This window comes from Mugil cephalus, chromosome 8, assembly GCF_022458985.1.
Source record: "Mugil cephalus isolate CIBA_MC_2020 chromosome 8, CIBA_Mcephalus_1.1, whole genome shotgun sequence".
Classification (NCBI taxonomy): Eukaryota; Metazoa; Chordata; class Actinopteri; order Mugiliformes; family Mugilidae; genus Mugil; species Mugil cephalus.
The window spans coordinates 3843697-3864844 of record NC_061777.1 but is presented as its reverse complement, the minus strand read 5'-3'; the positions used below and the strand labels follow the sequence as shown (position 1 = coordinate 3864844).

The 21148-nt window shown below is 46.3% G+C and overlaps 1 protein-coding gene across 2 annotated transcripts in view; it reads right to left on the bottom strand.

Moving 5' to 3' along the window:
• znrf3 (zinc and ring finger 3) overlaps positions 1-13417 on the bottom strand; it is a 71239-nt gene extending 57822 nt beyond the window's left edge. The window contains exon 1 of one of the 2 annotated variants that reach the window (XM_047591712.1): positions 12920-13417. In XM_047591712.1, the coding sequence (XP_047447668.1) occupies positions 12920-13150 (231 nt within the window). In that variant the 5' untranslated portion in view covers positions 13151-13417. The remainder of the gene's footprint in view (positions 1-12919) is intronic. The other variant, XM_047591711.1, reaches the window with a different exon arrangement.
• Positions 13418-21148: the final 7731 nt, after the last annotated feature.

The window sequence follows — 21148 nt, the reverse complement described above, 5'->3', positions numbered from 1 at the left end:
AATCGGGTTTTTCGAGCCGCGCACCGCGGCCGGCTAAAAGTGAAGTTGCTCCCGCTCGGAGCCTGCGGATCCGTGCATCTGTGAATGGCTTTTGTGTTGCTGTCGGGGCAGAACAAAGTGAGTTCAGGTTACTGCACTCCTCCCGTTATTGGCCCACATTGTCTCTAATTATTCCAGCAAACATTGACACAGCATGTGTGGTCTCACATTTATACACCCTCCCCCTTCTCCTCCCAGGCTGAACAGAGAGAGAGAGAGAGAGAGAAAAAAACGGCGAGAAAGAAGTTATGAAAGCGAGGGGAAGGAATGCCGAGAAGAAGAAGTGTACTCGCTTTCACCGTTGTGAGCTTTTGTTACGAGTGAAACTGCTTTCAAACGTGACCGTTTGTTGTGTTGTTTTTGTGCCTGTGAGGAGGATGGGAGCATATGCTCGAGGGTTTTCCTCACCTTTCTCCCGTGCTGCCTCAGCTCATGAGAACAAACTGCACCATGCCAACTCGGAGCTTTTAACGCATGAGCAGCCGAGGCCAATCAGCAGTAGGTAGAGCGCAGGATCCACCGAGTCGTCCTGGATGCAACAACCGAAAAACAGAAAAACAGCCCTTTCTCCACAACTTTAAAGCTCGATCCCACACTCTAATTTCAATTCTGAAGCTTCCCCGTTGCCAGGGCGATTCAGACTCCTGCTCCTGCAAAACAGTAATTATGACCAATGTATGCATCAGTACCTCACCAGAACCTCCGTCCACGAGCTCGGCCTGAGGCGAAGCTGCAGGAACGCCGACCCAAACGCACAACGTGGCTGCCAAGAGGAAGCGGCTCGGCGTTGGACACCGGGAAAAAAAAATTAGAAACGGTCACATAGACGGCTCATGAGGAGTTGGCACCGGTATCTTGTTATCATTCGGTAGCAGGACCATTATATAAAAAAAAAAAAAAAAAAACCTCAGTGGAGCTACTACGAAACAGTCACAGAAAAGCCTCGCTGAGAAAATCCGCTCCAGATTTTCACTTGAAGCAGTTACAAAAGATGGAGCGAGTCATCGTTTGGACTCCACACCGACAGATGCTATTAGGGTTCAAACACAAAACACATCACGTTCACTGCACCGAGGGAACTGCTTTCCAAGAAACGCGGCACGGAACGAGTCATGACCCAAAATAAATAATTAGGCAATAATTGGGAAGTTTTCACAGAAAGCTGCAACTTCAACAGAATCCCTTTAACATTTGCACTGCACGTAACTAAATCAACCCACGAGAACTTCGAAAGGTCACCGATGAACATGTCACATCTTATTTGTTTAATTGATACAATAACAAAGAAAATCCTTCTTCTGAATAAATAATATAATGATGCTTCCAACCATATGGCGAGGCCACTATCTAAATCTCACAACCACATTTCCTGAGATGTGTTTACTTCGAAAATGCCTGTGGGATGCATGTCACCCCGGGGTGACAGTTTGACTCCGTCACATGCCTGTGGGATGCAATTGGAGCAGCAAAGGGCTGTTCTGGCCCGTCTTTTTCTGTCATTCCCGTCTTCTCCCACTCCATCTCAAAACTTCTCTCAAAACAGCATTCTAAGAAATTGGATGCCTTGACATGTCCGGGGACAGCTTATCATTAGCGAGCCGGGCGCCTTTGAACAAGCTGCCCATGAGCTGTCAGCGAGGAATAGTAAAGATCTCCTTTTATAAATGCTAAAAACGCTGCTTTTACAAATGACATCTGACAGAGGGACAAGTCTGGATAGACCAAGAGACGTAGTGAAATTGAGAAAATAGTGCGCGCAAAAGCGTCAGATTTTCCCTTCTTTCAGTGACCTGTAATCGACACCAATCAGCCGTAACATGATGACCACTGACGGGAGAAGTAAATGACATCGTCCATGTTCTGCTGGGAAACTTTTAGACCTGGCATTCATTCACACACACAAAAACACTTTAGGAACAACTCACAAAGAACAGCACAAGGTGTTGACCTGGCCTCCAAATTCAACCCAAACCCTAACCCTAACCCTAGATCCCAAACTGATGGAGTATTTGAGGGATGACCCACAGAGGCCCCTCCACCTCACTAACAACATTCAACCCGACTGTTTTTTGCACAAGGGAGACCTACACAGTATTAGGGAGATGCCTGGTCTGTGTGTACTGTACACTGAAGTTTTTTTCCCCTCCTGACAGCAGCATGCAAGGGCAACAGGGGGTGAACAGATGGATTTCAAGGGGAAAGAAACAGACACAGCTGGCCAGGAGTAATTGTCCTGACCTTTTCATTTGCACTCAGGTTCACACTGAGCCGGCGGTGGTTTGGGAAGGTGGGAACGGGTGGGGTCGCAGACCTGCAAGGGGCGCAGGTAGAGCTTGCATGCCAAAAAAAAAAATGTCACATCCATTAGCCAAAGTGACCCCAGTGCATCAAAATATGTAAGACGCAGACCAGACATCTGGCTCATTTAAATCCACGACACTGAAGGAAAAGGTGTCAGTGCACGTCTTTTTGGCTCAGTCTGTGTCATAGATAGATAGTGAGCGTCTGCAGAAGGACTCATTCAGGAGCTTCCTAAATCTACTTTTATTTTTATTGCATTAATATGCATTATTTTCCTTTTGTAAGGTGACCTTGACCGCTCAGAAAGCTGCCCACAAATCAAATGTATTATTATTATTATCATTATTATTATATCAGAATTTCTTGTAGGATTATGGAGGCCCGTGTGGAAATGATTAAAAAACAGCTTTCCTTCAGGGATTTGCTGTGATTTTGTTGAGTGTCTATCAACGTTTTGCACAGCGTTGGTTGCCGGAGGGATTGGGGGAAAATTTCTTTAGCCACGGCGTGAAGTTGAATTGCAGATTTCACCCAACAGCGGCAGTTTTGATGCGAGGCGCATCAGCAGAGCGAAGCCATACGATTGAACCTTATCACACACACATATTAGCACGAGCTGATGGGACGGCGCTCTGTAGAAGGAACATATCCAGAGTATAAGAGTTCATGAAGTAACTTTAAGACATAACTTCTTGGGGAAATCATGTTTGAAGAGTTGCTACATGCAGCCCTGAAGGAAAACGTTGGGATGAACTCCACCCAGTCAAGTATTAGCTGGATTAGCTGCTGCAAACTTTTTGCACCAAGGTTCGGTAAAAAAATAAATAAATCAAGATTCAACTGTGCATGTAACAAATCATAATCATGCAAAAAAAAAAAAAAAGGAAAGAAGTGCTTTGTGTCTGTGTAGCGAGGCAGTGTTATTGGAAAGCCGGTCGCCACATTTTGCACAGAGCGGGTTTGGAGCATGTGAATCACCTGCTGCAATAAACCCGTAGTTCAAGCAGGACTCGTGGTATTTTCTTTTAAATGTAGCTTTCTTTTTGTTGGCAGTCCCGGAGCTGTCTGTCGTCTCGTCATTAGTTCTTTCCCTGTTTTCAAAGAAGCTCTGCCAAGACGTTTGGCTTTTTGCTCGTTTTGTCTGGAGCTCGCTTGACGGCTCCATCATCCGGGCACGGACACTGTGACAAATTCAAGAGTGGAAACCAGGCACAGACAGGAGCGATGGTCAGACGAGCTGATCGCATTAAAATGAAACACCACTGCAGACTCCACTCTTTCAGCGCGGCCCCGTCCGGAGCCCGGCGGTTTGGGGCCCAACTGCGCTGGAGTGTATGCTAGAAACAAGGATTTCTCTCCTTTTCAACCATTAACAAAGCCTCTGTGCGGCAATCCCGACTTCCGGGTCCGACCCAGGACGCAGGAGCTAAAAGGCCGACCTCAGCGTGAACTTCACGAAAATAAAAAGTGTGGCTGCTTACAGCTAATTTAGCATCAAAAGGGACATGCAATCACACACACGAAAAGAAAAAGAAAAAAGCAGGAGGAAGAGAGACCTTCAATCAGAGGCATGCAAATAACCTTGAGCAAACTGAATAAACAACAGTGACTTATTGTTGTGTTCTCCCGACGAGGGAGATACTCTCCTGCAGCGCGCGCCTCTCAACTGTCATGGGAGCTGTCAATGAGTTATCGGCCTGATGATCATGGGGGCATCTCTGAAAGGATCTGCGGTCACGCTTGGTTTAACGCACATTACGGGGGAAGTGTATGTACACACCGTCTCGCGCGCGCGCACACAAACGCGAGCCCTGTATAAACTTTACAAAGAACAGAGTCAACTCCGCTCCACCTGCTGTGTACTTTAGGAACGCCCTGAGGATTAACCCCGTCCACTGAAATCAGACGACGTCCACTTCCAGCCCAGAAATACATGAATAAATTCATTCATTCACTCGTAAAAAAAAAAAAAACTCTCTGCGCCAGACCTGCGCGAACCCCGCGCTTCCAGCCTGCGAGCAGTCCTCCGGTCTCTGGCTCTCAACCGAGCACTAAGACGTGTTTTTTTGTCGCGCTTGTGCAAGGGAACACCTCCACCTTTATTTGCCTGGTCGTGGATTTAGCTCTAAGGCAGCCATTACATCATCATTCAGTTTTGCAGTGCTGCATATCAGGGCCGGCATTAGTCAGAGTAGGCCTTTGAAGAGTTTGGCCCGGCCCTTTCTTTCGCTCTCCTTCCCTCCCTCCCTCCCTCCCTCCCTCCCCTCCCCTCCCCTCCTCCCCCCCTCCAGCTCTGCCTTTGATGTTAGCACGCGGTGCTGCGTCGAGGCCTCCCAGGCCTCCCCGCCTCGCCTGATCCTATCTGCTCAGGCGGCACATTCATGTGGTTTACACCCGCAGCATGACTCCCGGCAGCTATTCACCCAGCCCTGCAGGCCCCTCCCTGTTCAGGGTCCAGGGGCCGGAGAGAGAGAGAGAGAGAGAGAGCGGCAGCGTGGCCTGAGCTGCCGACACGGATCGAGGGGCAGGGCCGGAAGAAACCGTGAGGGCTTTCTCCAAGCCCCAGGCCGTACTATAGAGATTTTTTTTATTTATTTTTTTTTTTTATTGGCATGGCGTGTCAGCCTGCGCAGTTTATATGCAGATTTATGAAAAGTTTCCTCTGAGATCTGAGGAGCCGATTCAGAAGGGGATGTTTTTACAAGCACGAAAGGCGACTCGTCTTATCCCAGGTTGAGGTATCCTTCAAAAACAAATGTGAAACTTAAAAAAAAAAAAAAAAAACAGAACAAAATCTGGAAAACCTGCCCTCCCCAACGTCTTCAATGTACCAGGGGACGACACACGGGGACAACCTGAGAGAAAAGGCAATATTTCATTTAAAAAAAAAAAAAAAAAAACTAGGGCGCATCTTTAGCTACAGGAAAAGGAGGAGGAGGAGGAGGAGGAGGAAGATGCAGCCATATATCTTCACTGTAGAGAAAGCAGGAGTCGTACAGCAATGCTGCCAGAAAAAGAAGAAAAAGAAGAAAAGATAACCCAGCTTGTTCTCGTCTGACTGAGCGAGCCTAATCCATCATATCTCTGGCCTCATTGTGTTACAGCCTGGGTCTTCCTCATTACTGGAACAACTACCTGCACACACACACACACACACACACACAGACACACACACGCACACACACAATAGGATTCCCTAGAAACTGGTGCGGGACAGACGAGGGCACCGGAGGTTCCAGCTGAAACCTCATCTGGCACCCCTGCAAAATGACCTTTGCCACAGCTGTGAGGGAATCCATTAGAGGAAACAAAAGAGAAGAGGGGGGGAGAAAGAAAAGGAGAAAAGGGTAGCGGTTTCTGACAGAGACGACTCCCAAGCATTAACGCGGCGCATTAGGCCGAGGACGATCAAAAAAGCCGGCGCCGCCTTTCCTCGATCAATAACCTGAGGAAATGAAGCTTCGGCTCCGACATTAGCGTGAGTGGAAGTGACAAGAGCATCAACAGTCTTCAGGCCCGCGAGGCTGCTGTTCATTATATAATGATGTACACAAAAGAAAGGACTTTGAGCCCCGTGTTCTTGAACTTGGGTGAGTGGTGGTAAAGATCTGCGATTAGACCTCTGGTCCAGAAGAAGGAAAAACAGGAGCACGCCGCGGAGGAAGGAGGAGCGAGTGCGCGCCGCTAAAAAAAAAAAAAAAAAAAGCCCGAAAATAGACTCCCTGCTCGGACACCTTCCTAGTCTATCGGCTAAAAACGTTACAACAAAAGGGGAGGCTGGCGTCGTGGCCTTCCACGGTTAGTCAGCACATTCCAGGCCCGACAACAAAGCATGCCTCTGCCGGGATAAGCTACTGCGAGCATTGTCATTTCATAACCCTCGACCCCTCCGCCTTTGTTTCGCCGACGCTCTGTGTTAGTGGGTAAAAATGTGGGCTGAAGGGGACGGACTGGGCCCTTTCAGCACCGTTTCATCAAACGCGCCCCGGACTCCGTTCCGACGAGTCAAAAAATAACCCGAGCAAAGACACCTTGATGCTGCACATTCCCCAGCACAGAAAAAAAAAATCAGGAACTAATGACAGAGGCGCGAGCATTTTCGCATCACTGAAGTGTAATAGTCGGTTTAGACGTTCGTGTCAATTTGACGCTGTAGCTATGGCGACAGCCCAGATCCTGCACAGACCGTAACACCGTAAGCCTGACGTTCAGCTCCTCAGAAACATAAAGCTCTGCTCTAGTATTTCTGGCTGCATCTTCTATCTCCACAATGTTCACATCGATTGTTCTGGATCAATAAAGATGGAACACGGCAAGGAAAGTTTAACTGAGGAGGATCAGAGATATGAGCATTGGTACGACTCCACTTTGGTGAAATTTTAGCAGCACTTTCAGTGGTCATTGTTGAAAGTGAAGCAGGAAGGAGAAACAGAAACATGTGTCCTGCAGAGGTATAAACTCCACTTTATGCACAAGGCAGCACGCATTCACACAGGCGGGCTCAGGCATATAATCAATAGCTGATCAGGAGGGGAGGGGAGCGACACCCTGGGAGCAGAGTTCAGCCTCCAGAGAGGCCGTGATGCTGGGGAGAAGGCCCCGCGCCGACTGCTAATCTCTCTCGGAGGGGGAACATCAAAGATCCGCTCAGCCATCCAGCCCAGTGGAAAGTAACATAGCTACTGGGGCCACCAGTACCAACACGCACTCGTTTCCAGGTGGAGCCGTTGCACCGAGCGGGAATGCGAAGCCGAGCGAGGCAGAGGCAGACGGAGCAGAGCGAGAGGGCCAGAGGCGGGAGATGAAAAAAGCGGGGGGCTGCTGCTGCTGCTGCTGCTGCTTCAGGAAGCGGTGTCATCCAATTAAAAGAGGTTTACACAAGCACTAAGAGATCCAACAGGAAGTTTGGCGTTTTAAGATTGGCATACACTTGAATGCTGACTGCAGGCGATCGGCGCATTCGGTGAAGTGCCAAAAAGTGGGAGTCTAAACCGCTGGTGCACATTTGCATTTTCAGGATATTGCAGGATTTGTTGGGGAAGAATTTCTTGGCTGGTGCTTCGCCCACGAATTCCTTTAAATGTTTTTAATTTATCAAACGATAGAATGTCAGGGATTGGATGAACATCACAGATGCACAGATTTTATTTTAAATTGCATTTATTTTACAGGCGAAATGAGGAGTTTGAGGACATCAGGACACACGGAAGTTGGAGCTATAGTTTGATTATAGGCTCAGAAAGCACCATTACATCATCAACGGCACCTCGGCACAGCTGAGCCTTAAGAGCCCATTCTGCAGCGCTGAAGTCACTCACATGTGATATAGGATGCATTACAAATTCTGGCTGCATCAGAGAGACCGGGATGGAGGTGGGGGGGGGGGGATGAGTTAGTACGTGGGAGGGGTGGGGGGGTGTCAAGCGAGAGAAAGAGGAAAAACAGTTTAGTCTGTTCTATTCCAAAAAGGGGAGAAACGCAGCCTCAAATTACTTTGGCCGGGACATGAAAGAGAAGCCGGGTGGCGGTTAAGAGACGATAGCACTTAAAATACAACTGCGACCGCCAAGCCAATAAATGGAAAAAAGTAGGGAGCAGCACTTTTAACCTTTTAAACCAGCGCTTGTGTACTGCTACTGTTGCTTTGGCGCTGGGAGTGGCCCCGGTCCCTGGCACCTACCGTCTGGGACCGGCCCATTATGGCCTCTTGGGGTTTCCAGTCTGTGGTGAGAAAGCGCGCTGGATGCCTCCAACCACTAAAGCTCTCATTATAGTCTAAATGCAGCGCGACACAACTCCTGCCAGATCCAAGGTAGGAGCTCCAGTATTTAAGCTCATCGTTGTCTTAGCTGAAAACCGCCACTTTCGCCCCCCTCGTGCATCCAGTCACGAAAAAAAAAAAAAAAAAAAAAAAAAAGAAACGCTCTCAGAGAAGCAGCCATAGTCGCTGGCACTTCGCGGGGATGAGGTTCAGAGGTGAAGCGGCTCGTGGGTACCGGGGAAACTGCGGCCTCTCCTTCCTGATGCTGGATTCAGGGGATGCTCTCCGTCCCTTCTGAGAGGAAGCAGGCGAAAGCCACATCATATTCCCTCGGATTCTGGCCGACGACACTATGAGTTCCATCTGGTCCTCTCCGTGCCCCTGCCACGTCCCTGCCTCAGCTCCTCGCTCGCACGCCGACAGCGCGGGCCCCGCTGGAAATCAGAGGCAGATGTGAACCCGAAGCGGCGCAGCGCGGCTCATCTCGCCACAGGAAGGACGACTGCGAGCGCGTGAGAGACAATGGGGAGTGATGAGCAGCAGATGGCCAAACCTTCCCCGAGTGGAAGAGGGGGAAAAGCTGAGGGATGAGGAGTCTGAGGGAGCGAGCCGCACAGCGAGGGTCAAATTAAAACTAGCAGTAAATCTAGGAGCAGCATCTGCCCGGCTTTGCCAACGTATCCATGTTCACACTGGACTGAATCAGGAAATGATCCAACTGTGCCAACACTGCCCTGCTTGTAAGGCTCCACTCAGAGCTGCTGCCTGGAAATGTGGAAATGTCGACTGTTTTCTCTTCCAATACAATGTAATTTTAAATTTTAAAAGAAAAAGTCATGTTCTGGGTCGATCGTGAACGACTTCCTCTCCTCCACCACCACTTTTTCTGGACAAGTGCAATAAATTGGACATAGATCATTTGGATTAATACTGTTTTTTTTTGACCCAATTAATTATCACTGTCATCTGATGTGTGTGTATATATATATATATATGTGTGTGTGTGTATATATATATATATATATATATATATATATATATATATATATATCTCACACACACAACTAATATAAATATGGCAATATCATAATATCGCAATAATGTATCGTGATACATATCGTCGTATCGCAGACTCCTTGACAATACCCACCTCTATTCTGCTGATGTTCAATGTTTTGCTGAGAAACTTTTGGCTTTAGGAACGACTCAAAAAAAAAAAACATGACCAACATTAGTGTTGACCTGGCCTCCAAATTCACAGGAGCCACCCCCCACACACACAACAACAACATCCTGTTACCAGACACCACAGGACGCCCTCAGAAGGCCCATGTCCATTCTCTGATGACTCGCGACTGTTTTGGAGGCACAAGGGAGACCTGCACAATGTTAAGAGTGGTCATAATGTTATGCCTGATCGGTGTGTATTCTACACTTCTTTTTTTTTTTGCAGAATCCATGAGTAGTAGATCACATTTACATCATATTATGTGACATTTGAGACGAGTCAAATTTCACCTGGAGGACAATAAGAAAGTTAACTAAACACCATGAAAAACCTGCACCGTGGAGAACCAGCGTTTCTCCGTTTGCCCAGAGTCAGAGTTTAGAACCGCAGCTGCAAACGCACTCGCTTTGACACACACACAGCCTCACGTCCTGACAGAATAATTTACGGAGACATTGATTACTTTCGCTATTAATGAGCTGAACTGCAGCAATCAGGGAGCGGGCTGCGGAGGCTCGGGGGTTTGGCACCGTGTCCAGATCTGCGTTGCGTCACCGTGCTTCCCCTCCCACTTACAGGAGAGCAAGAAGCAAATTGACTTAATTTATTATTTTTGGCCCCAGCTGCGTGTGCCACATTTCGCACTCCTGGGGCAGGGCTGAGGGGTTGTTAGCTTTGGGGAATAAGCGGAGGGGAGTCGGGGAGCGTACGAGCGCCGATCGCGGTCGGCTCTTTGCTCGGGAACGGTGCCAAGGCCTCCCTTCTTCCCCTGCGTTTGAACCCATACCTGCTGAGCTCTGGCCGCGACTATACACACCATAAATGCAAACCTCTCAGCACCCCGATCAAGCAGCAGCAGCAGCAGCAGCAGCAGCAGCAGCAGAGACCAACAGGAACCTCAAGTCAAACTCCCAATTCGCCGAAGAGGAAAACCTCGAAAGAAAAGGCAGACGGGGAAGGGTGGCAGAGGTCACCGCGGACAACTGAATGCACACGAGGGTAAATATTTACGTTCAACCCAATTCCAGTCTTCAGCGACACCACAGCTATTTGCCAACACGTTACTGCAATGTTATTTCACAAGTATAGAATTTACAAGTAGGGAATTCGACACCAGATTAAAATTATACTCTTCAGGTTGTACGGTTGTCATTTATTGTCAGTCTCAACTTACATAAATCTTTGGTCGGCTATACGCTGCAAGAAACTCAAGACGGCGCTCAGCGCTGGACCGGGCGCCCCTCATTACAGCCTGACAAAATATGAGCCGTCTCTAAGTGGTCAGAAGCTATGTTAGTAAAGAAAGCAAACCTAAATAGATGCGGTTTTTGATGTAAAGCCGAGGTCCGACATTTCTGTGCGGTCACCGCGTGGCGCCAAACGGCCATCGCTGTGTATAAACAGGGCCCGTGTTTTTTTTTTTGTTTTTTGTTGTTTTTTTTTGGAGTGTCCCCTCTTTTGATCCCCTTGCATTTCGTGTTACTTTTAAAGCGGGATGTTTCTAGGAAAACAGAAGGGCAGATTAGCAGATAAACAAATCAAATCAGCTCTAATCGCCGCGTGTATGTGACTTTCTTTTCTGCGTTGGACCCATTCGGGCGAGCGCACGTGTAGCAGAGGGCATCCGTGCAAGGTGCACGGGGAGCAGGAACCTCCCTAGTCTGCAGCATTAGAGCTCAAAAGTATCTACGTCTTGGTTTTATTTTAACACCCAACATTAAATCCATGGTTGTTGTTGTCTATTATGTGCACGTCCTGTTTTACAACTAAGTGTTTCTGTGTGAAGCTGAAGAAGACGATCGTCTACATTTGCAGCCGGACATGTCAAACATCATCAGGGCTGGTTTATGCCATGACTGTTTGGATTAGACATCCTCGCAACCCGCGGTTTAACTTTACACCAATCAGGCATAACATTATGACCACCTTAATAACATTGTCTAGGTCTCCCTTGCGCCTCCAAAACAGTCGTGACTCATCAGAGAATTGAATGAAACGGGCCTTAGGAGGTCTGGAAAACAGGACGTTGTTAGTTGGGGGGCCTTTGGGTCTTATGGTTGAGGGGAGGGGCCTCTGTGGATCATCCTGTAGGTAGGTGATCAGTTTGGGATGTAGTGAATTTGGAGGCCAGGTCAACACCTTGTGCTGTTCGTCATGTTTTTTTGAGTTGTTGTGTGTCCAGGCTGCATCCTGCTGGAAATGGCTTCTACCATCAGGTCATTGCTACAGGGTTGGGGGTGTCTGGTCCGGTCTGGTCTGGTCTAGGTGGGTGCTACATGTCTACATCTACACAAACGAATGCCAGGTCCAAACGTTTCCCAGCAGAACACTGAACGTCTCCTGTCGGTGGTCATAATGTTATGCTTGATCAATGTGCATCAGAAAAACTCTCCATGTTCCGGCCACAGAGGAATGGACTTCTGCATCAACCGCAAACTTCACTAGACTTCAAAGGGGTGGACAGAGATCCTGCAAAGACCGCTCCACATTCTAGTGGCTTCCACGGAGAGAGAGAGACTGGTGCATAGCAGGATCCCACCGGGGTATGTTCGAGGTCAGGAAATATAACATTAAACGTTAAAGCTTTGGCACATGCCCAGAAGCCAAACTCTCTGCAGGCAGGCCAAGTAGATTAAACAAGAATTACGAAACTTCAAATAAAACACTTGGCGCCGACCAATTCCCAGCTTCATAATTTGAGTGACCTCCGCTCAGCCAGTCAGAGACTCTTGGGGCTCTCGATCCAAGCATAACCAGCCCCGGCCAGGCGCACTTGTCACGTCTGCGGCCAGAGATATAAAAGATGGGAGCACGGGAGGTTTCTCCCCCCGGATCGCCCGCCCGCTCCACTCTCATTTATGGGTATATTTAAGAGCTTTCAAATCGTTACAAGTAAGCCTACACCGAAAACGTGCGACGGGTGCGTTCTGAGAGGGCGCACAAGCGGCGGGACGCGCTGGATCAGTCGATGCGTTTACACGCGCATTCCACGACTAAAAGCAGCTTTTAAAGAAGGCAAGGACTCACAACTGCAAGTGATACACTGCCAGAACAACAACAACAACTAAGCACCGGATAGTTGCCTCGTATCTCGTCGCTCTTGCGAAATGCGCAAAGGCTGCTCGGTTTAAAAAAAAGAAAAAAGAAAGAAAAAAGTTGAGAAACTTTTTCGCGGCGGTGGGGATTTAGTTTCTATTCTGGGGGTGGGAAGCCTTTCTGTGTTTGCGGCAGAGGGGCATGAACTGTAGCGAGATCTGAAGCGAGCTCCACACATCAACTAAATAACTTGCAACAGCATGTTTTCCCTGTGAATGAATTCCACAAGATAGGAGCCATCTTGTGACCGCATATGCTTGCAAGCTTAGTACCATCCTCTCGCTCTTACACACACACACACATACACACGCATACATGCACACACTGCATACACAATTCCTGTTGCCCCTGTGGCAAGAAAAAAAAAAGTTTTAAGAGGGGCAGCTTGGTAAGATTACACCCCGGGTCCCGGCGGTGTTGCTCGGCGCTACTCCTGCTTTTAAATTCCCCCCAAACTCCCCCTCAACCCCAAAAACAAGACACTTTACACGTACTTGAACGATCTCCCCCTCCGCGCTGATAGTGGCTCCAGCCTTGGAGAAGCGTCCCTGCAAGCCAGTCGTGTACGTAGTGTAATCTCCATTGGGACTGGACTCGAACAGAACCACTTCCACGAAAGCCGTATCCTTGGCGAACGCGGCGCCGAGGGAAGCGGCGACCACCAAGACCACCAGGAGCACCGAGTCGGGCACACGATTTGAGCCTCTCCTTGGTAAAATCATCATCTTGCCGGCTGGATCTGCGCCGATCGGGACATAATTTCACACGGATCAACTGATCGGGTGGTGGTGACTGAAATCGGGTGCGTGCGCGCTGCGGCCGATGCGTCGGAAGAGTCCGAATCGTGCGGTAAAAAAAAAAAATACTGAGCCTGGGCTGAAGCGTGTTTATTTCAGCACTGCGAGCCTTGTCAATCCCACTGCCTGCAAACGCTGCCTCTCTCCCTCTCTAGCTTTCTCCCTCCCTCCCTCTCTCTCTTTCTTTCTCACCCTCCTCCTCCTCTACAAAGCGGATCTCCTTTGATCTCCAAACACGTGATTTTTTTTTTTTTTTTTTTTTTTTTTTTTTAGTTTTTTTCCTCTCTCCCAAAAGGGTTATATCCCCACCCACCACTCTTTTTGACCCTCTCTCCTTTGCGCTCCCTACTCTGAAGTGCCAGCACTCAGTTAAGGAGGCCCCGCGGACTTTGGGTGCGCACCAAAACGGAGACTCGTTCCGGGGGGAGAAATCCACGCGTTGCGCGCTAAATCGCGAGTCGATTCGCGTCGTCGCGTCGAACGCGAAGTAGATCCCTCGCGTTCGGCGACTTCGTATCGCTTCCCCGAGTTTGACACGTTTTCGGCCGCCGTGCCACCTTAAAACAAACACGACCCTCTTCAGGACGCTTAGTGATTGAACCGGGCTAATTTTTCTGTCTCGCGTTTGCTCACCTGCACTGACTCCAGTGTTGCAGGTGTAAAAAAAAAAAAAAAAAAAAAAAAGAATTAAAAAAAACATAAGTGATAAAAAAAAAGTGCCAAATGAATAAGTTTGTTTTTGCATTGTGTTAGGACAAAAGTTAGAAGGTAATTAAACAAAATGATTCTTTCATTGTGCGTTAATCTTTGATTCAAACTAATCTATCTACCTATCAACTATTAACCTATTTATCTACCTACCCACCACCTGACTGACCAACCCAGCTATACTTAGTCATTCTATCTATCTATCTATCTATCTATCTATCTATCTATCTATCTATCTATCTATCTATCTATCTATCTATCTATCTATCTATCTATCTATCTCTGAGAGAGAAATAGTTTATTCCTGAGCTGTTGTACCCATGAATTACAGTCATTTCCTTCGTATAACTTCATGCACTACTTTTCAGACAGACGGATCTCCAATTAACTGCTGCCTCTGATCTTCAATGTAGCTGTCGTCATCAAGACTGGCCCGACCAGCTAATCATGCAGCATTTCATTTATTTCACAGACATCCGGACGTTTCAGTGTAATTTGACATAAGTCATGTGCACAGAGTCAAAGGCGCAGCAGCAGAGTGGCTTCGTGATTCATCACGCTTTTATTGATAGAGACTGGTTCCGTTATTTGCTTTGACAAAAATGTGCACGCAGAGCTCACAATTCGCTTAGGCTGTTGCCGTTAATTTCAGCACAAGAATTACTTTTCAGTCGGAATAAGGAGGCTTTTGTGGACCCTCTGCCAAGAACAGTAGCTGGAGGATGTCTCCTGCCTGGTGCCTTTTCTTTCACCGTGTGTGAGGCTTCATTATGCACGTCTAAATGTGAGCTGGTCCTTTAAACGACACTGAAAGAATATATGAACATCTCATTCCTGCAAGAAACAATCAGACAATTCATGATAAGAACTCATGGTACCATGCAACGGATGACGGTACTGTACGTGCATTGTTTTGTCTTTGAAAACTGGATAAAAAACAGTGCAGTCTCTGGTTTTAATTACAAAGTAAGCGGATCACAAAACGTATTAAAGAACAATAATGCACGAGACGGCATGATTCCACCAGAGAAACCTGTCTACGGTTTCTCCCTCCTCCTCCCAAAATGAAGGCTGAGCTCTGCACCGTGACTGACATCCAGAACAACCCAGAAAACAAGGCTTCATCTTGCTGTCAGCTGTGTGGCAGTGTGATTATGAAAACCAACTGTGAGGTCAAGAATGCGGCCGCCTCTGGAAAAAAGCCTGATGGTCAACATGTGTTTGGTCTGGAAAAAAAAAAGAAGAAGAAGAAGAAGAAAGAGAGGCGGAAAACAATTCAAAGCCTGAACCTCTTCAGTTCTTCAGCGCCTCCAGCATGACAATAATTTACAGATCAGACGTCACTCAGTTTTATGAATCCTGATCCGCACCACATGTCCCGTAGCTGCCTTGTGACACTCCTCTGTTTCTCTTCATTTCACACACAAATGAAATTCAGACACTTTACAGTCCTGCGCGATTAAATGCAAAGCTGAGGAGTCTTTGAAGGTTCAATGCCTGCAAGCGTAGCAATGAAATTTAAATTAGATTTACATTATCAGCTTGCTAATGGACCACAGAATGCATTAGGACAACAAGTTAACAGTGATTCAATTACTCCCTCAAGAACTTACTCCTCTTTTGCTGCAAGTCTGCCCTCTGCTGGTTGTTGCAAGTTTTCACCCCGCAATGCATTTTTAATGCTGCAACTTCACTCTTTTTTTCAGAGTTTATTGCACTTATTTTCTAGATTCTGTTTAACGTTAACACGCGGACTGTTTGGTTAGCTCTCTAAAGTTGCAGAAGCGATTTCGATCTCAAACCTACACTTTATTCCCCCGCTTTCTCCACTGACAAAATTGTCAGATTTTGATTCGGCAGCAGCTGTGGGTCCTCTCCTGACGCTCCGGTCGCTCTGCACCAGTGTCTAAACTCAGGCCACCCTGAGAAGAATCAGCTGTCTGCTTGTTTAGGCTGAGTGGAGTGCTGGGGATGAGAGTGGCTCTGAGGGATGATGGCTGGCTCGGCTCTGTGCATTACTTTGCCATCTCTCCCAATAGGCCTTTTTTGTTTTGCTCCCGGGGGCTGAGTGGGATCCGATGGCTCAATGAAGATGGTTTGTGAGACATTACTGAGCAGCTGATAGTCATTGACCTCTTAAGTCAAAACGCCTCTTGGGTTTGAGGATTTGCTGCTTTTGAAGTCAGACAAAATAAAAAATAAACTTTTCTAATGCGAATGCCTCGCCGGACAAAACGGCGACAGTTTTTTGCAACCCTAGTAAGGTTTAGCCAACTGGACATGGATCTGTAAATTAATTCATGTTTAATGTTACAGTGTGAATAATCATATATGCATAGTAATTTACAGTTGTTTTTATTCTAATAGCATTAAATCCTATACATTTATCTGGCCAAACATTTGCTAAATTCCCAGCATGAGATCAAAATAAAATCCTTCCGTCCACTCCCACCCAGCCTCTGTCCACATGTCAGCGCGAGGAATGTGGGCTTTAACTGGCTCGGCTGCATAGATAAATGAATAAATTTGAAATAAACACAAGATGACAGGTTACTAATAATACCCAGAGGAACATTTGAATGTGTCCTTCACTCCAGATCTGTGCGCACCAACCGGGCTCCCAGCCTCTGTGAATTGTCCCTTTGTTGGCCCACTGCTGACGTTATGTTTTAATGAAGAAAGGAGATGATGAGGAGGAGAGGAGGGAGCGGGGGGGGGGGGATACATTCATGGCTCCCAGAAGAGCGCATCATCGCAGCATATTATTACATAAAGCAATTAAGGGGCCCTACAGCCCCCCCAGATTATGGGAGATGCTTTCCCCATGATGACACAGTATGGGGATGACTATTGACTCCAGCCGGCTCAGAGTGTGTTCCATGCTTGAGATGATGTCACCCTGCAAACCACAGTGGGAAACTGACATGAAAAGCTCTGCAGTGAATTACAAGTTGAAATTACAGATGGGGGAAATATCAGCAGAGTGGGAGGGGTGAGGGAGAGTCTTTTGATAATAATAATAATAATAATAATAATAATACAAACGTTATTTATGGAGTGCTTCACAAACAAATGAGCTGTCATGAAGATGTGACTTTAAAAGGGAAATGAAACGTGGATGTGTTGGTCCTGCTACTGTGAACTGTATTTTGAATAACACATTTGCTAAAGTCAAACATTAAAAAGTTTGTTGGAAGGAGTTGGTTGGATCCTTTAGCTACTGAAGGACTTCTGATGAAAATAAATCTACGTGGTTACACTTTTGAACCCAATATGGCATGAGAGCCAAGCAGGGGACGAAGTGGTGGAAAACAAAACGTGCATGTGTTGGTCCTGATTTTCATAACAACAATCAAATGGCAGCATGGAAGCAATGTGACAATGCAAAAGCCGGCTACCATGGAGAATTAACACATTAATCTGCAGTTCGTCTTTGTCCGATGGAGCTTTTATGCTGTCATGCACGCCCTAGTAGAGATGACGGATGAGCTGGTGAACTACAGTACTTGAGGGGGTTAAGAACCAGAAATCTTTGGAGCCAGTGCAAAGTGCAAAAACCTGCAGTTCCTTGAATGACCACTTGAGGGTGGCTTCAAAAGTGAGAGGTCCTGACCAAAGCCATTGGTCAAACTGATGCTAGTATCCACCTGACTTACTCTGAAAAATTGAGACTTGAACATGTGTCGAGATTTCATTAACTACCTAAAATTACAGGAACCATCCATGGATAGAAAAGCAAAATATCTGCTGTGTATTTTAGTGTTTTTGTACAGTAAGTTGCTTCCTGGGGAGACCCAGGAAGAGAGTTAAGTCTTCAGGACAAAAGCACAACTTCTCAGTGTTCAGTCACACTTTGAATTTTGTCAGTAGCACAAAACAATTTGAGTTGTGAAACAAACTAAAACAAACCTCCAAAAAAGTGACACTTTAACATATATCACCAACTATCTAAAGTGATAGAAACCAGATAATGAACTATACTTCAGACAGTCACCAGGGGGAGCTCTACTTGCTTTGGCTTCACTTTTCTATGGCGCTAAAAGGTTGCTAGCTTTCTCCCTTGTCATCACTGCCTGCCTCTGCATGGTTTTCAACAATTTTTGAATTTTACATGAAGTCAGGTCCTGCAAGGATGTTGACAGCCGGAGCCACCACACCGAGAAAAGCAGGTTAAGAAAATGTCAAAAACTGCGCCTCTTTTAATGTCCACTTGAGGGTGGCTCTAAAAAAAAGTACCTGGGACTTGTGAAGTGGATGGGAAATTGCCAAGATGGCAATGGCCGGGGCCTCTACACCGAGCTTCATCCATCATTCTCTTTATGCATCTTTATACATCTGCTCATCTAGTCAGCGCCCACAACATGACTCATCTGAGTAGCCTCTTCAGTTTTAAGAGACTGGTGGGAAGTTGAGGTTTAAATAGGAAACTCTGTGGGTGAAACCCATCAACCGTAATGTGTAGGTTATCTTGATCTGCAAAAACTGAATGAAATACTCTGGTACCACTGTAAATGACTGTAATCTGAATTAAAAGTTTACTTTAGTTCAATAAAAATAAAAGTAGATTCACGGAAGGCAGCTCTCGATATGCATCTTTCAGTGCACTTCACAGAGCAGATGTTTTTTAATTTCTATGAGAAACCTGAATTCACTGCTCACTATGGTTCAGACAATTCTGTGTCTGTTATATAAACCACTTCACAGTTTGTAAACAGGAGGACGTTCTTTTGGGGGAGGGACTTAGCTGGAGGCAAAAGATCTCAATCACCATAGCCTGTAAAGCATATTTCAATGGACTGTTTTGGCAAGAATGGACGAGGAAAATGCAGATTGTAGAGAATGTTCTAATACACTCTTCCAGACTATGGGTGTTATTTTAAAAAGTTGACTCTGACTCACCGACCCCTACACTCTCACTCACTGGATGGACGATTTGACCAAAGGAGGACACAGAGGGGACGAAGTCTGGTCTGTCTTTACCAAGTGAAGCCTCTCCAACAAAGATATTATAAGACGTAAGTGGAACCACTGTGGAGGGTAATGTAATAAATGCAACTTCTGCTTGGACGCCCCTGAAACACGCAGCCAACGATGCATTAGCTCGAGGTTAGCATTAACACTAGCGTGTAACAAGAATCCTCCAAATAATGATTAGCTTAATGTTATTTCAGTCACAATTTAGTCTAACCCATAACATAATCCAGGCTGAAAATGATTATGTATTAGATATAAACCTTAGCTGATATCAAATGTGAGCTGCAAACAGAGAGTTGTCGATGATTGTTTCAGTCCAATCCTTTCTTTTAATCGCATTCAACTTAAGTTGTCTATGACTGTCAGTGGCTGGTATGTGATAAAACGTCAAGTTAGTGTTTTTGATTTTTCGGTTTTAGCACCAAAAATACAGCAAGACGACATTTTCACAGTTGACAGTGACAGTAACAGTGTTCGCCTCAAGTTCCCTCTGTTCTGCCTCCAGCTAATGTTGTGATGTCACAGTGACATAGACCATGAAGGGATCTATAGGCAAACTAATAGACAAGGTGGTTATTTTGGACACGGTTAAGGACTTAACGCACAAACAGCCCCTGAGATAAAATCACTAAACCTGGGCTATATATGTGTCAGTAGAGAGGCTGTTAACTCTCTATTATGTAAAGGATCTTTTAAGTTAACAGTTTGATGAAAACCATAAGATGTCCTTTATTTGACCACTTACAATTACAGTATCAACTTTACCGTGGACAAACTACAGCATCAATCACCTGCTCCTTTTTCAAGGACTTCTCCAATTTTCAAACAGCTCAGAAATAAATGCTACAGACTTTGAAGTCCTAACTATTCAGGGGCTGAGTCTTTCCTGGTCCGACCCCGTCCCCCTCTGCCTCCCCTCCTTGGATCTGGCTGGAGGGTGAAAGTTGACTTTGAAGTGTGGGCTAGACCAGCGGAGGTATTTCAATAGGCCTAGCTCAGTCGAGGGGTAAAGTTGCAGCCGTAAGGGGGGAGGGAGAAAATGAGAGAGGCAAAGGAGCAAGGGGAGAAAACGAGAAGAGGGCCTGTAGTCTTTTGAAATGAGGCACCTGTACATTTGAGGCTTGCAAGAACAGGTATGTTCCCAGGGGTTAGGGGCTTTGGAGTCATTTCAGCCGGCTCCAGCGCTCATAATCTGCTCAGAGACATGAGGAGGATAGGGGGGATATGATGTTGATACACTCACACAGGCGTGAACATGTTCTGAAAGGACTGGTTGGATGGATGGATGGAATCTGTACTCTCTCTGTCTCTTTCACACACACACACACAAAAGATAAAAGGAAGCACAAAGTGGTTTTTAACCAGACCTGAAAACTTTTATTCTACTGACAGGAATGTGCAAAACGTTAGACGCAGTATATGGACCATATTTATTCTAGGAAAGCTGGAAACACAGTCAGAAAAAAAGTGAGTGGAACTAGGGTGTTGGTGAGAGAACAAGACTGGAAACACTAGCAGACACTAAATGAGGTCACTTCTGGAAAGTTTGTGTTTGTGTGCAGCACGTTTCTCCAGTCAGTCATAGCCAGGTCTCTGTATAATGGCCGGGGGTGTGGTTTACATGAAAAAATGTGTAGTAACACACAGGTACCACAGGTGGCAGTAGCTACATTTGAAGTGTCACATGAATCCAGATTTTTAATGAAACAGTCAGTATGTTTACATGCACGTGAAAGAAGCAAATTATTGCCTTAATCCGACTTTAACTGGACAAGTTAAGTGCATGTAAACACGTTCATTTCGACTGAAATCAGAGTTCTCCTTATCAGATTAAGACACCCAGATAATGCGATTGGAAATCGATTTTCTCCGGGATGTATATACCTTAATCGGACTTTCACTGGACAACCATTGCTCTGGTGTATGACCCCAGAATAAAAACATCCAAGAAAGCAGATTGCAGTTTCAGAAGGTAAACATACCGAGTAAAAAAACCATCATTCGTCTTGTTTATTTAGTTGTTTATTATATGATGTATTAGGTCAAACAGAAAGGGGGGCGTATTAACCCACTGACAAGACACATATCGCCACCTAGTGTGGAGGAGGAGGACATGTTCCTGTCAGTTATTCGATTTTCTAGGTTGCATGTAAACTCGGACAAGGACCTCATTCAGTTACAGTAAATTTTTCATGTGTGTTTGTCAATTTGCCCAAAAAAACAGACCCTGTTTCAAACTGATGC